The sequence below is a fragment of the Dama dama genome, chromosome 4 (genome assembly GCF_033118175.1).
Source record: "Dama dama isolate Ldn47 chromosome 4, ASM3311817v1, whole genome shotgun sequence".
In the NCBI taxonomy this organism is placed as follows: Eukaryota; Metazoa; Chordata; class Mammalia; order Artiodactyla; family Cervidae; genus Dama; species Dama dama.
The window spans coordinates 71,923,881-71,939,724 of NC_083684.1; the positions used below are offsets into that span (position 1 = coordinate 71,923,881).

Here is a 15,844-nt window from a genome sequence, read left to right on the forward strand (position 1 = left end):
AGTCCTGAGATGTTTGGTGTTACAGTCCACTATTATAGTGGGCCTAGTTGAGCTAGATGAAAGCAGAATGCCTGTAAGCTGAAGCTCCCGTCACTCATTCTTTTCCAGCGGTTATAACATAAGGCTTTATTTGTAACAGCCAAAACTGGGAACAAGCCAATGTGCAATTAGGTGGGTAAACAAACTGGGGTACATCTATAGAGGAATACTCAGCTGTGAAATAAAGTTACTTACATAAGCAACATTGTGAACTGCATGGGGAAGAAAGCACAATCTCTCTGAAAAAGTAAACAGTTTAATGATTCCAATCATAAAGTTTTATAAAACAAGCTAATTTACTGTGAAAGAGTAAAATCAACAGCAGCTGTGAGGGCAGAAGAGAGAGTTTTTAAAAGAGTACAAATGAGTTTCTTGGTAGCCTAGAGGCTAGAATCCTGTGTTTCACTGCCACAGCCCCAGATCAACCTCTGGTTGAGTTGAGATATCCCAGAAGCTATGCAGTGTGGCTAAAAAAAAATGAAAGGGAACAAGTAAACTATTTGTTGTAGATATGTTTTTTAATAGTTTTATGGGTGTACAAGTAAACTACCATATTGTACAATTTTAATCAATTATATTTCAATAAAACTTTGTAGAAATTTGTTTTATGTAGAAATTTTCCTTTTCTTCATAACCAGAGCTTTGGAAACCTGCCTTTCCCTGGCAGGCCCTCCATCAGGGAAAAAATATACTGGTAAAGACTGTTTTTGAGTCAGCAGGAAGCTGGTCACAAAAGCTATATCCCTGGGCTCCAGCATCTCCATTCATCCCCTTGTCTACTCTTATTGTCTGTGCAGCATGATGCTTAGGGTGAAAAGTCCAGAGGCTATGAGAATAAACAAAGCTTTATTTGCTCTGACAATGTTCAAAGGAAGAACACATAATGGGAGTGAACACACTCATCTAACACACCACAGTCACTGGGACATTTGTGGAGGTGCCTTTAGAACAGGCACATCCTTTCCTTGCCACAGCCTCCTCCAGTGCATATAACCACATCCAGCATTTCTGTGTGAAGTAAGATTCTGGCTTCACCCTTGAAATTGTTCAGTAACACCAGAAAACCCAGTTCGAGACCTGAAGGCACATGATTTTTGCAGTACCTGGAGCTTCTCCACAACAGTGCTCAGCATTATGTGTAATACTGGGGAAAAGGGAACTGATTTCTATGCTTCTCGTACAAGCACCAGGTGACCTCTGGGTCCACCAAATTCCTTGCTTCCAGGCCATAAACTAGGGCCCTTTACTAAAAGCTGTCTCTCTTTCCTAGGAGACTTTTGGCAGCTGTGCAAGCTGGGCCTCTAGTGGAAGGTGGGAAACCTACTGCTGTCAATGTTACCCACACTTTGCTAAAATTCCCTAATTTGTCAGAGGGGAAGGAATATGAGGTACACCTGAAAATTATTCATACTGTTTTGTAGAGAATGGGACAGAGATGAGACATCTCCCTCCCCTGATCAAACTGCCAGGACTGATACAAAGTGTTGAAACCTGGAAACTACTGGCTGGTAGGGCAGAGGCTTCTGCCACAGAAACCAGAAGGGATATAACTGAGGAAACAGAGCCAGCAGTGAAATATGCAGAAAGGCTCCTAAAAGCTTCCCACCAACCTACAAACTCAAAGGGAATGTTTCTGCTGTGTATGTTCAGCTGTATAATGCTCAACTTCTAGGAGATGGCCCTTCACAAAGAAACCCATGTTTCCTGTTGGGCTTAGACCTTTAAGATGGTTTTCCCAAATCTGCTGCATAATTTCCTTGTTGAATACAGACACTGGCTGTGACTGGTTTTCTCACAGTCACTGAGTCACTTGTGAGGTTATCTGGTATGCAGTTTTCTGTGTTGAATGATGTGGGAGCTCTGACTAAAGGATTTCCCACATTCCCCACATTCATAAGGCTTTTCTCCTGTGTGAACTCTCCGGTGCTGAATGAGATTGGACTTTTGGCTGAAGGATTTCTCACACTCATCACACTTGTAAGGTCTGGCTCCAGTGTGAATTCTCTGGTGTTGATTGAGGGTGGAGCTGTGGCTAAAGGATTTCCCACATTCCCCACACTCATAAGGCCTCTCTCCAGTGTGAATGCGCAGGTGCTGCACAAGTTTGCATTTGTAGCTGAAGGATTTTCCACATTCAGTGCATTTATAAGGCCTTGCCCCACTGTGGATCTTCTGGTGTTGAATGAGATTGGAGCTTTGGCTAAAGGAATTCCCGCACTCACCACACTTATAAGGCCTGGCTCCAGTGTGAACTCTCTGGTGTTTAATGAGAGTAGAGCTGTAGCTGAAGGATTTCCCACACTCGCCACACTCATAAGGCCTCACTTTACTGTGAATCTGTAGGTGCTGCACAAGTCTTAATTTGTAGCTAAAGGCTTTCCCACATTCATTGCACTTATAAGGCCGTGCTGCAGTGTGACTTCTGTGGTGTTGAATGAGTCTGTAGCTTTGGCTAAAGGACTTCCCACATTCGCTGCACTCGTAAGGCCTTGCTCCTGCGTTATCAGGTCTCTGGCAATTGATAAGGAGGGAACTTTGGTTAAAAGGTTTCTCACAGTCATCACAGTCCTGGTAGTTTTTTCTAGTGAGAATCTGCTGATCCTGAAAAAGTGTGTATTCACAGCTAAACAGTTTCTCATACTCGCTGCACTTGTACTGACTTTTTCCATGAAGAAAGGGCTCTGCACACTGAAAGCTGCTCTGTGGCTTTGTCCCTTTGAGTGTGGCCTGATGCTGGAGGAGATTCAGCATAGCCAGGAAATCCTTGCTCACTTCCTCACAAGTGAAGGGCTTTGCTGATACGTGAAATCTGTAACTTCTCACACATGCCTTGTCTGTGTCCCTTCTGGATGGCTTCTCATTGCTGGGCTCTGGGTAGAGGTCAGGGCTGAACCCTGGTTGCTTCTCACACTCCTCACAGGGGTGTGAGTTTTGCTCAGGATGCAGGCCTTGGTGCTCAGGCAGCTGTAGACCGTCTCTCCTGGCCCTGACACACCCCTCACAGGGCTGAGTCTTCTCAATGGATGGGTCTGGAATTAGAGTCTTGCCCCGTGATGTTTGTTCTACAGGAACACTCTCCACAGAAAATGCCACTGCCTCCTCCATTCCATACCAACAACCTGAAAGCACAGACGTGCGGGTGAGATGCATGTCGTCTGTGGTGGAGGGGGCAGCCTCTACACAATTCTGTGTGAGACTCAGCACAGCCCATTGGATTGCTCTCAATATGAGGCTTATGTGCAGTATTGGGGCTCTGAAAGTCTTAAGAATTACGAAGGCCTCATAAGATAAAGGATGTAAGGGGGAGAGGTGCAGAAAAGAAACAAACATCCAGTTCAAGTTCTCTACCAACACCCTTCATGAGAGCCTTGGCTGAGTGACATTTCAGTGCTATGTGTGAGTTTTATGAACAGTGGCCTGTGACAGTGGTTGGATTTTTTGGCAGCACAGTTAGAGGTGGCAGGCTCATGAAGAGGTAGCTTAGTCCAGCCCTGTTGACCCTAGTGCCTATTAGCCAGGCATTTAGGGAAAGGAGGCAGAACCTATGTCTAAAGTGAGCAGAATTGAGCACAAGGTACTGGGGTGGGTGTGAGGGCCTTACCCAGTGAGGTCACAAGTGCAAAGTTCTCCAGCATCACATCGTGGTACAGGCATCTCTGATTCTCATCCAGGAGACCCCACTCCTCCCAGGAGAAGTACACAACCACATCTTCAAAGGTCACACTTCCCTGCCATGATGAGGGAAAGATGAAATCAAACTCTCCCAAAGACCACAACCCCTCACCGACACATCTACCCATGCCCACCTTCTCTCCAAATCAGGGGAGACGAAACCAGACCACTGTCTGCAAAAGGGCCCACTGATCACTGGGGCCAGAAGTCATCAAGAGGAGGTACATAGACAAGAAGATATGGCACAGCTGTCAGGCAATGTCCCTAACTTGTGGATAAATCATGTATGTCTCACACTGGGGCCCTGAGACTTACTCCTTCTGCAAATGCACATCCTTCTTAATATGGTACATCCCTCACATCTCTAGACACACAGCCACACATGTCCCAAGCCACCATCTGACCACTCCACAGCTTAAATGCCTCTCTGGTGTCCCTATAAATTATGGTAGTTCAATCATCTCCTACTTTACCCTAGTGGGGAGGATGGCATCACATCTCTATGGTTATAGAGATGACAAACACAGGAGACCTAATGTTGGTCAGATGAGATCAACAGCAATTTATTAATCATCTACTCAGTCTGGGAGAGGAGGAAACCACACACACACAGAGCCAGAGTCGGGCTACATGAATGAAAAGAATGAACAATGATCCTCCAGGGGCAGGCAGGGAACTGAAACAACCTGAGAAGGAATGAGCAGAAAGTCCACTTAATCCCTGTGTGAAAGAAGACTGCTGGGCTAGGAGACCTTATGTGTAGGAGCAGAGTGAGAACCAGCGCTCAGGCCATTTGAAGTCCTCATGGTTTCACAACACAGCACTTAAGTAACACTGGCTTTAATTTTAGGCTTATACCACAACCTGGCAAAAAACATCCAGAGTATACTCTGCCAATTCAAACAGGATTCAAATACTCCCAGGGACTTCTCATGACTTCCTGAGCTGCAGCAGCCCCAGATCTTTCTCTGGAGGCCTCATTACTTAGATGCAGGTCCTTGCCTCAGACTTTGCATTCAGAACATGTCTGGTCTCAAGACACACGTGGCCCTCTCCACTCCTGGGCTTCACTCTCAGCCATCACAACTTTATTCTGTTCACCCAAGCCACATTCAAAGCTCAGCCCCATGTAGTGGACCACCCCAGGCCTTCTGACTCTCACAAATGACCACACTTGCCCAGAACCTGGTGCCACTAATATCACTCTCTCTTCAGGTCCCATGAATCACTGTATCCAGTCCTCAGCTGTAAAAGGCAAGTGGGCCAATAGTTAACATCTAAGTGCAAGGCCTTGCTGGGGGTGCCTAAGCCCTGCCAGTCAGGCCCCATCCCTAGGGAACCCGGAGGGTACCTCCCAGGTACAATCACATGGGCTCAACCTGTACTTGTCAGTCCAATGCTGAGGATGTGGAATCATCAGCTCCCACTACCTCTCCACGTGCACATCTCATCTGCAGGCACAGGTGTCCCAATCATCTCTGTGACTCATCACACAGCTTAAAAGGCCTTGATAAAGAGAACCCCCTACTGCTACAGCCCTGTGCAAGACCCAACCACCTGAGGCAGCCTAAAATCTAGGCCCCCTTGTCTGCCTCTAATCTGTGCTTTGGTCTCAGGCACCAGAACCATGTGTGGATCTTAAGATACCCCATGGCCCTCTTCTCAATCTGTTTGCACTTTATGTCCCTTTGGGGTTCCCTGGTGGCTCAATGGTAAAGAACCTGCCTGCCAATGCAGGAGACATGGGTTTGATCCCTGGTCTGGTAAGATCCTCCCGAGAAGGGAATGGCTACCGACTGGAATATTGCCTGGGAAATCCCAAGGACAAAGCAGCCTTGTGGTCTACAGTGGATGGGGTCGCAATGAGTCAGACACAACTGAGCATGCATGCACTGATGTCCCCTACTATCAGAGCCCTTCTCTTTTCTACTACCCTTATTCAAACATTTGCAGTCTCAATCTTTGGCTTATTAAGGATTAAAACTCACTGGTACTTTCCATGTGAGTTCCCATGGTCTTTCCTCTGTGCCTGAGTCCTAACTTCCTCTTATTACAAAGACACTAGTAGTTTGTGCTAGTAATCTCACTTTAATTACCTCTTTAAAAATCCGACCTCCAAATACAGTCCCATTCTGAGGTCCTGGGAGTTAACACTTCAACTTAAAAACTTCAGGGGATGTAATTCTGCCCATTACATGGGCACGAATGTCCCCATTCACCTCTAAACTCATGTAGCAGTGTGAGTGAAATACACCAGGCTGCATGAAAGGTCACCACAAAGTTCTTGTGAGTCAAGAAAATGTTGAACAAGAGCAGCTCCAATCTCAGGGTCCCTTTGCCCCAATTACTCCTGGACCTCTGCATTCACCACAGTCCACCATTCCCTTGGGAGTCTTGGCCACTTGTTAGACTGTCCCCTCCTCCCACAAATGCCACCTCCTCCAACCATGTGCCCCAGAAAGAGATACAGAATTAACACTCACCTTGTTCTTTCTGACCTGAGAGTAACATTACCAAGGACAAGAATTCCCTTTCCTAAATGTGACACTGAGCTCCTTCCACCCAGTGGTTACCACCTATGTGGGTCTAATGCTGAACTGTGTCAGATTTATATATTTTCTGAAACATAGAAACCTCCATTCTATATTTTCTGAAACATGTCAGGCTCTTAAACATGGCCCAAAACAAAACTCCTGGTCTCCTCACTGGAAATTGTTCCCACTCCCTCCACTGACTGCTCCAGTCCTGTGAATGGAGACCCCCATGTTCAGCTGTAAAGACAAAAACCTTACAAGTCATCTGTGAGGAGGCCTTACAAATAAATAGCTGAGAAAAGAAGCAAAAGACAAAGGAGAAAGGAAAGATTTACCCTGCTGAATGCAGAACTCCAGAGAAACAGCAAGGAGAGATAAGAAAACCTTCAAAGAAACAGAGGAAAACAATAGAATGGGGAAGACTAGAGAGATCTCTTCAAGAAAATTAGAGATACCAAGGGAACATTTCATGCAAAGATGGGCTCAATAAAGGACAGAAACAGTATGGATCAAACAGAAGCAGAAGAGATTAAGAACAGGTGGCAAGAATACACAGGAGAACTATACAAGAAAGATCTTAATGACCCAGATAACCACGATGGTGTGATCATTCACCTAGAGCCAGACATCCCGGAATGCGAAGTCAAGTGGAAGCATTGAGGGAAGCATCACTATGAACAAAGCTAGTGGAGGTGATGAAATTCCAGCTGGCTGTTTCAAATCCTAAAGATGATGCTGAGAAAGTGCTGTACTCAATATGTCAGCAAATTTGTTTGGAAAACTCAGCAGTGGCCACAGGACTGAAAAAGGTCAGTTTTCATTCCAATACCAAAGAAAGGTACTGCCAGAGAACATTCAAATACTGTACAATTGTATGTGAACTGAGAGTTTCCAGATGTACAAGTTGGGTTTAGAAAAGGCAGGGGAACCAGAGATCAAATTGCCAACATTTGTTGGATCATAAAAAAAACAAGGGAATTAAAAAAAAAAAATCTACTTCTGCTTCATGGACTATGCTAACGCCTTTGTGTGGATCACAACAAACTGGAAAATTCTTCAAGAGACAGGAATACCAGACCACCTTACCTGCCTCCTGAGAAATCTGTATGCAGATCAAGAAGCAACAGTTAGAACCAGACATGGAAAAATGGACTGGTTCAAAACTGGGAAAGGGGGACTTCTCTGGTAGTCCAGAGGTTAAGAATCTGCCTTGCAATGCAAAGGATGCAGGTTTGACCCCTAGTCAGGGAACTAAGATCCCATATGCTGACATGCCTTGGAGCAACTAAGCCTGAGCCCATGTGCTCTGGAGCCCATGCACTACAACAGCGAAGATCCCATGTGCCCCAACTAAGACCAGATGCAGCCAAATAAACTTTTAAAAAAACAAACAAACAAAACTGGGAAAGGAGTCAAGGCTGTATATTGTCACCCTGCTTATTTAACTTATATGCAGAGTACATCATGCGAAATGCTGGGCTGGATGAAGCACAACCTGGAATCAAGCTTGCTGGGAGAAATATCAATAACCTCAGATATGCAGATAATACCACCCTTATGGCAGAAAGCAAAGAGAAACTGAAGAGCCTCTTGATGAAAGTGAAAGAGGAGAGTGAAAAAGCTGGCTTAAAACTCAACATTCAAGAAACAAAGATCACAGCATCTGGTCCTATCACTTTATGGCGAATAGATCGAGAAACAACGGAAACAGAGATTTTGTTTTCTTGGGCTTCAAAATCAATGCAGACAGTGACTGCAGGCATGAAATCAAAAGATGCTTGCTTGCTCCTTGGAAGAAAAGCTATGACTAACCTGGGCAGTGTATGCAAAAGGAGAGACATCACTTTGCCATCAGACAGAGCTAAAGCTATGGTTTTTCCAGTAGGCATTTGAGAATTTGACCATAAAGAAGGCTGAGTGCCAAAGAATTGATGCTTTCAAACTTTGGTGTTGAAGACTTGAGAGTCCCTTGGACTGCAAGGAGATCAAACCAGTCCATCCTAAAGGAAATCAGTCCCGAATATTAAATGGAAGGACTGATGCTGAAGCTCCAACACTTTGGCCTTTTCTGTGAAAAGTCAACTCATTAGAAAAGACCCTGAGGCTGGGAAAGGCAACTGGAGAAGGGGGTGACAGAGATGACATGGCTGGACAGCACCACTGACTCCATGGACATGAGTTTGAGCAAGCTCCAGGAGACAGTGAAGGACAGGGAAGCTTGGTATGCTGCAGTCACGGGGTTGCAAAGAGTCGGATATGATTCAGCAAGTGAACAAAGATCCAACAACTTCACCTCCACAACTTTGTCTTACACACATCTCACCTGAACTAGTGTGGCAGCTTCCTCTCACCCTCCCACCTAAGATGGAACATGCTGGGCAGGGTAACGTAAGGTCACCTCCATCTTATGATCCAAACCTCCCCTTGTTCCTACCACCTCCAAAATCAACACCCATATTCCAGGTCTGAGTCCTACCTCCCTGCTCTGTTCTCATCAGAAGGAGACTGACATTTCCCTGAATACTGCCAGGCTGGCCTCACCTTCAAGCATCTTGGACATGCTGGTAGGTGTGCCCGTGACCACTTCACTTTACTGATCTCTGGGACTGGGAACACTTCTATATAGTAACCTCCAGCCTCATCCTGATGTTTCTCCAGGGCCCTGACACCACATGGATAGGGTCGCAATCAGTGAGCCCTGGCAACCCTACCCTTACTGTGAAGATTCCAAAAGTGCTTCAGCCGTTGTGGGAACGACAAGGTAAGGAAGTGGAGGCAGGCAACCAGGGTGGAGCTTAATGGGTTTGGCTCTGCTCACCCTGGAGCAGAGAGCCCTCCGGCTGCCTAAACCCTGCGAGATTCAGTCCTCAGCCATAGGACTCAGTCTCCCTGTGCTTCAACCCTCTGAAGCTCGTTTTTCATCTAAAGAACCTCCTGGGAAACTTCATGTTTCTCCTTTGTTGAAATTCTCCAATGGGTCCCAGGGTTTTCAGAATGAAGAAATAACCCCTGAGCCTGCCAATCCAGGTGTCATTTCATTAATTCACTATTCCCTAAAGAAAGAGGTTTCCTGAATGCTCCCAGCTCAGTCCAACCTCTAAGCCGCTATACTTGAGGCTCCCTCTGCCCAGCACCCTCTCCCACACACCATCACTGTCTGTCAGATACAGGGCCCCACTTATGACTGCCTCACCATCCTGGATCCCAGGGCTGCAGGCATGTGAGCAGGTGCCCCACACTCTGGGCTTTAGTGTCTGGTGGGGTGAGGGTTACCTGATGCGGGTCCCTCAGTGCCGCCGCCGCCATCGGACTCTGAGGGTGGAACAGCCTAGTGCTTCAGATCTGTCTCTGTGAAGCAGGCGCAATGATTTTTCTTGCTCACGTCTCCTTCTCAGTCTGGGTCACCTTGGAACCGACCCAGTGTTCTGGAACTTCTGAATAGGAAACAGATCGCCACTAGGAGGATGCTGGAAGTCCTGTCCCAACACGATGGCACACACAGAAATGCCCCTCTCCTGGACCTTCATTGGTTCCACGCTGATGTGCCTTTGCTGGCTCAAAGTCCTCTGGGCACTGTGGTTCTCACAGCAGTGAATAAAACACTGAATTAAATAGTAAATAAAACAGTGAATTAAAGCAGTGAATTAAAATTCCTCCACCTGTATGTACAGACTCTGCCTGTAGTGCAGGAGATACAGAAGATGTGAGCTCGATCCCTACGTTGGGAAGATCCCCTGGAGAAGGAAATGGCTTTCTTGCCTGGGAAATCCCACGGACAGAGGAGATTGATGGGCTACAGTCTATGAGGTCACAAACAAGTCAGACACAACTTAGTGAGTAAACAACAACAGTATTTTAGCTACTTACTGAATTTGTTTTTAATTAAATTTTTATTCTTGCTTGTGTTAGGTCTTTGTTGCTCTGTGTGGGCTTTCCCTGGTTGCAGAGAGTGGGGACTACTCTCTAGTTGCTCTGCATGGGTTTCTCATTGCAGTGGCTTCTCTTGTTGCTGTACATGGGCTTAGTGGCTCCAACAGCATGTGGGATCTTCCTGAAGCAGGGACGGAACTCACATCACATGCACTGGCAGGTGGGTTCTTACCCACTGTGCCACCAGGGAAGTCCTGTCTGCCTTTTTAATAAGTGGTAATGCTGTCTCAGTGATTCAACTTCACTTTAAGAAACAAGAAGAAATACCTCAAAACAGTCGAACCTCACACCTGAAGCAACGAGAGAAAGAACAACCCCCCTCAAGTTAGTATAAAAAAAGAAATCATAGGGGCTTCCCAGGTGGCTCAGTGGTAAAGAATCTGCCTGCCAATTGGAGAGACATGGGAAGACCCCCCCATGCTGCAGAGCAACAAAGCCTGTGTTCCACAACTGCTGAGCCTGTATGCTCAGGAGCCTGCAAGCCATAACTACTGAAGCCTGCATGCCTAGAGCTCACACTCCACAACAGAAGAAACCACAGCAATGAGAAGCCCACACACTGCAACTAGAGAGTAGCCCCTGCTTGCCACAACTAGAGAAAAAGTTCGTGCAGCAAAGAAGACCCACTACAGCCAAAAATTTTTAAAAATTAAAAAAAAAAGAAATCATAAAGACCAAGGCAGAAATATGTGAAATAGCAACAGCATATATGTGAAGAAAACAACAGCAAAGATCAATAAAACTAAAGGTTGATTGTCTGAAAAGATAAACAAAATCAATAAACCTTTAGCCAGATTTACCAAAAAAAAAAAAAGGGGGGGGGGGAAGGAGAGGACTCAAATCAATAAAATTTGACATGAAAAAAGAGAAATTAAAACTGACACTGCATGAAGAAATGGACGAATTCTTGGAAAGGTATCTTTCCAAGACTGAACCAGGAAGAATTAGAGAATATAAACAGATCAAACTGCATGTAATTAAATAGTAGGTATAATTAAAAATCTTCCAACAAACAAAGTCCAGGATCAGGTGGCTTCACAGGTAACTTCTATCAAACTTAACAAAAATTGCAGAGAGGGGAATACGCCCAAACTTGTCCTATGAAAGTAATCACCCTGATACCAAAACCAGACAAGAATACCACATATAAAAAATTATAGACAATATCACTGATGAACATAAACCCAAAAATCTTCAACAAAATACTAGCAAACAGAATCCAACAAGACATTAAAAGGATCATACACCTTGACTGAGTGGGATTTATCCCAGGGATGCAAGGAAAAACTGGGATGCAACTAAAGAAGATACACAAATCAATCAATGTATACACTATATTAATAAATTAAAAATCAGATGATCATCTCAGCAGATGCAGAAAAATATTCTAACAAAATTCAACACCCAGTCATGGTTTTAAAAAAAACAACAACAACCTTTCCAGAAAATGGGCACAGAAGGAATCTACCTCAACATAATAAAGGCTGTATAAAGCAAACCCACAGCAAACATCATTTTCAATGGTGAAAAGCTGAAAGCACTTCTGCTAAGAAAAGGAACAAGGTAATGATGTCCACTCTCACCACTACTATTCAGCATAGATTTGCAAGTCCTAGATACAGCACTCAAAAAAGAAAAAGAAAAGAAATACTAATTGGAAAAGAGGAAGTAAAAGTGTCACTATTTGTAAACGATGTACTAGACAAAGAAAATCCTACAGATGAAACCAGAAAACTACTAGAGCTAATCAATGAATCTTAAAGTTGCAGGATACAAAATTAATGCACAGAAAGCACTTGCATTCCTATGCACTAACAACAAAAGAGCAGAAAGAGAAATTAAGGAAATAATCTCATTTACCATAGGAAGAAAAAGAATAAAATACCTAGGAATAAACACACCTAAGGAGGTAAAAGACCTGTACTCAGAAATCTATAAAATACTGATGAAAGAAATCAAAGATGACACAAAGAGATGGAGAGATACATCAAGTTCTTGGATGGGAAGAGTCAATATTGTGAAAATTACTAAAGTACACAAAGCAATCCACAGATTCAATGCAATCCCTATCACATGACCATCACCATTTTCCACAAAATTAGAACAAAAAATTTTACAGTTTGTATGGGAAGCAAAAAGACTCCCAAGAGTTAAAGCAAACTAGAAAGAAAAATGGAGCTGTAAGCATCAGGCTCCCCGACCTCAGACTATACTACAAGGCTATAGTAACCAAGACAATATGGCACTGGAACAAAAACAGAAATACAGATCAATGGTACAGGAAAGAAAGCCCAGTGATAAATCCACACATCTATGGGTCACTTAAGTCTATGACAAGGGAGGCAAGAACATATACTGGAGAAAAGAGAAGTCTCTTCTATAAGTAGGACTGGGAAAACTGGACAGAATGAAATTAAAACACTACCTTAAAAAAAAAAACAAGAAAAACACCACCTAACACAATATTCAAAAATAAACTTAAAATGGATTAAAGACCTAAAATGTAATACCAGCTTCTAAAAGACTCTTAGAGGAAAACTTAGGGAAAACACTCTTTGACATAAATCACAGCAAGACCTTTTTTGAAGCACCTCACACACAGTAATGAAAATAAAAACAAAAAATAAATAAATGGGACCTAATTAAATTTACAAGCTTTTGCACAGTAAAGGAAACCACAAACAAGAAAAGATATCCCTCAGAATGGGAGAAAATACTTGCAAACAAAGCAGCAAAGGACTAGTCTGCAAAATACACAAATAGGGACTTCCCTGATGGTTCAGTGGTTAAGAATCTACCTTGCAATGGAGGGGACGTGGGTTCAATCCTCAGTTGGGGAACTAAGACCCCACATGCTGCAGAGCAACTAAGCCCAGTCAGTACCACAACCACTAAGCCCACGTGCCACAACTAGACATGTGTGCCACATCAAAAGATCCAGCATGATGCAATGAAGATCCCATGTGCTGGAACTAGGACCCAACATGAAGAAACAAAACAAACCAAAATATATGAACAGCTCATGCAGCTCAAAATCAAAAGTCAAACAAATGGGCAGAAGAACTAAATAGACATTTCTTGAAAGAAGACATACAGATGGCTAAGAGGCACATGAAAAAATACTCCAAATCACTAATTATTAGTGAAATGAAAATCAAAACTACAATGAGGTATCACCTCACATCAATCACAATGGCCATCATCAAGAAATCCTCAAACAGTAAGTGCTGGAGAGAATGTGAAGAAAAGGGTTCTTGCACTGTTAGTGGGAGTGTAAATTGACATAGTCACTATGGAGAACAGCATGGAGGTTCCTTGAAAAACTAAAAATAGAACTACCACTATGACCCAGCAATCCTGGGCATATACGCTGAAAAAAACCTTAATTCAAAAAGATACATACATACATACATACATATATATATATGATAATGTTCATTGAAGCACTATTTACAATATCCCGGACATGGAAACAACCTATAGATGTCCATCGACAGATGAACTGGATAAAGGTGTTGTGCTTACGCACACAATGGAGTATTTACTTAAGCCATAAAAAGGAACAAAACTGGATCATCTGTAGAGAGGTAGATGGACCTACAGTCTGTCATACTGAGTGAAGTCAGAAAGACAATTATCATAAGTATGTGGAATCTAGAAAAATGGTACAGGTGAACCTACTGCCAGGGCACAGACAGAGATGCAGTCACAGAGAATGGACGAATGGACATGAGCGGAGGGGAAGGGGACAGAGAGGATGAATTGGGAGATTACATTTGACATAAATACACTACATGTGTAAAACAGAGAGCTAGTGGGAACCTGCAGCACACCACAGAGAGCTCAGCTCAGTGCTCCATGATGACTTGGGGGGGTGGGGAGGATGTATGTATGTATTCGTATGGCTGATTCACTTTCTTATACAGCAGAAACCATCATGACACTGTACGGCGATCACCCTCCAATTACCAAAAAAAAAGATGATGTAGATTCAGGCCTCTTTCCTTAATGATTAGAAAACTGGGGTTATTAAAAAAAATTCAAAGCAGCATGGGATTTCAACCATCAAACTCCCCAAATCTGAAAAAGTTGTACGTTATTTAACTTCAGAGCAACATCTCTGAATAACTATTTCAGTTCAGTTCAGTTCAGTCGCTCAGTCGTGTCCGACTCTTTGCGACCCCATGAACTGCAGCACACCAGGCCTTCCTGTCCATCACCAACTCCTGGAGTTCACCCAAACCCATGTCCATCGAGTCGGTGATGCCATCCAACCATCTCATCCTCGGTCATCCCTTTTCCTCCTGCCCTCAATCTTTCCCAGCATCAGGGTCTTTTCATTGAGTCAGCTCTTTGCATCAAGTGGCCAAAGTATTGGAGTTTCAGTTTCAACATCAGTCCTTCCAATGAACACCCAGGACTGATCTCCTTTAGGAGGAATAATTATTTACACAACAGTTTTTGCTAGGGAACTGTTGACCAAAACCACCTGCCTTGTCCAGGCTTGCTTGCCTGAGTTGTCTCACAAGAGGAAGTCTTGAAAAGGAACGTGTGCTGCAGGACAAAACTAACCCGAAAGCTAACCAGGAGAATTAGGGAAGGGCAAAAGAGGGAGAAGATGACCAACCCTTCAAAGACCTTCTCACTGGAACCCAGCTCAGCTGAGAGATGCTCGTGCCACCAGGAAGGCCCCTGAGTCAGGCTATGGGCCAGGCGAGATGACTGGCCAGAGCCATACCAGACGCTAATGCCATCACCATAACACCTGAGACTGTGAGCCATGTGGCAGAGCAGTCCCCCTGGGTTCCCCTGCCCTCCTGCTCTCGGCCAGGGTGCCCCTTCCCAATAAAGTCTCCTGCACATGTGTCTCCCCACACAATTCATTTCTGAGTGTTACACAAGAGCCCACTCTTAGGCCATGGAAGGGGTCTCCCTTCCTGAAACAGATTCTTTTGTAGCCTACAACTACTGAGTCACTTCAACTGTTTTTCAATAGTGAATGTAAAATTCCCAACAGATTAACTGGCATAGTTCACAAGATTATAAACATAAAAGGAAAGTTTATTAAATACATGACTGAATATCCTAGAAGGAACTTTCTGAGCCCAGATGCCATATTTGGAAAAAGAGGTTCTCCCTACCCAGCAGACAAATCAGAACATAGAGACACAATTGTCACTGATAATCAGCACAAAGTGACAAAACGTTGAGAAACATAAAGACACAAGAAAGGTTTTCATCGGCCAGTGGCTTGGGTTTACAATCAGAGTCATCTAAAGGACAAAGATAGAAGTGAATAAGTAAAAAAAAAGCCAAACATGCTTACCAGGATCAGGATGGTACATGTGGCTCTGACTTCAGAGGCAGGTCCAGAAAGTCTACTGCTGAGAATGTACTGGACTTACTGCTTGTACCTGTAAAGAACAAAGACAATGGAGGCATTAAGCCAGACGACAAGGTCCAAACACACTACATCAATATCACAGACACTGACAATACTTCCTCTCAGTCTATCTGAAAAGTCCCAGGAAGATATGCATACATACCCACACCCCATATTTCTGTTTCTGCTCCTCACCATGCTAACAGGAACATCAATCTATACCAGGAGTTTCAGGATCCAGTCTAGGAAACAACAGAAGTCAGAGTACTCAGTGGATGGAGCTAAG

At 44.0% G+C, this 15,844-nt stretch overlaps 1 protein-coding gene across 3 annotated transcripts in view; it reads right to left on the bottom strand.

Annotated features, from left to right (window-relative positions):
- Positions 1-279: 279 nt before the first annotated feature.
- The window catches only part of LOC133054996 (zinc finger protein 501-like), a 30,444-nt gene continuing 14,879 nt past the window's right edge, over positions 280-15,844 (bottom strand). Inside the window, exons 3-7 of one of the 3 annotated variants that reach the window (XM_061140448.1) lie at positions 15,722-15,800; positions 15,502-15,589; positions 9,519-9,847; positions 3,641-3,767; positions 280-3,158 (exon numbers count right to left, since the gene is read on the bottom strand). In XM_061140448.1, the coding sequence (XP_060996431.1) occupies positions 1,858-3,158; positions 3,641-3,767; positions 9,519-9,551 (1,461 nt within the window). In that variant the 5' untranslated portion in view covers positions 9,552-9,847; positions 15,502-15,589; positions 15,722-15,800 and the 3' untranslated portion in view covers positions 280-1,857. The remainder of the gene's footprint in view (positions 3,159-3,640; positions 3,768-9,518; positions 9,848-15,501; positions 15,590-15,721; positions 15,801-15,844) is intronic. The other 2 variants (XM_061140447.1, XM_061140449.1) reach the window with 2 other exon arrangements.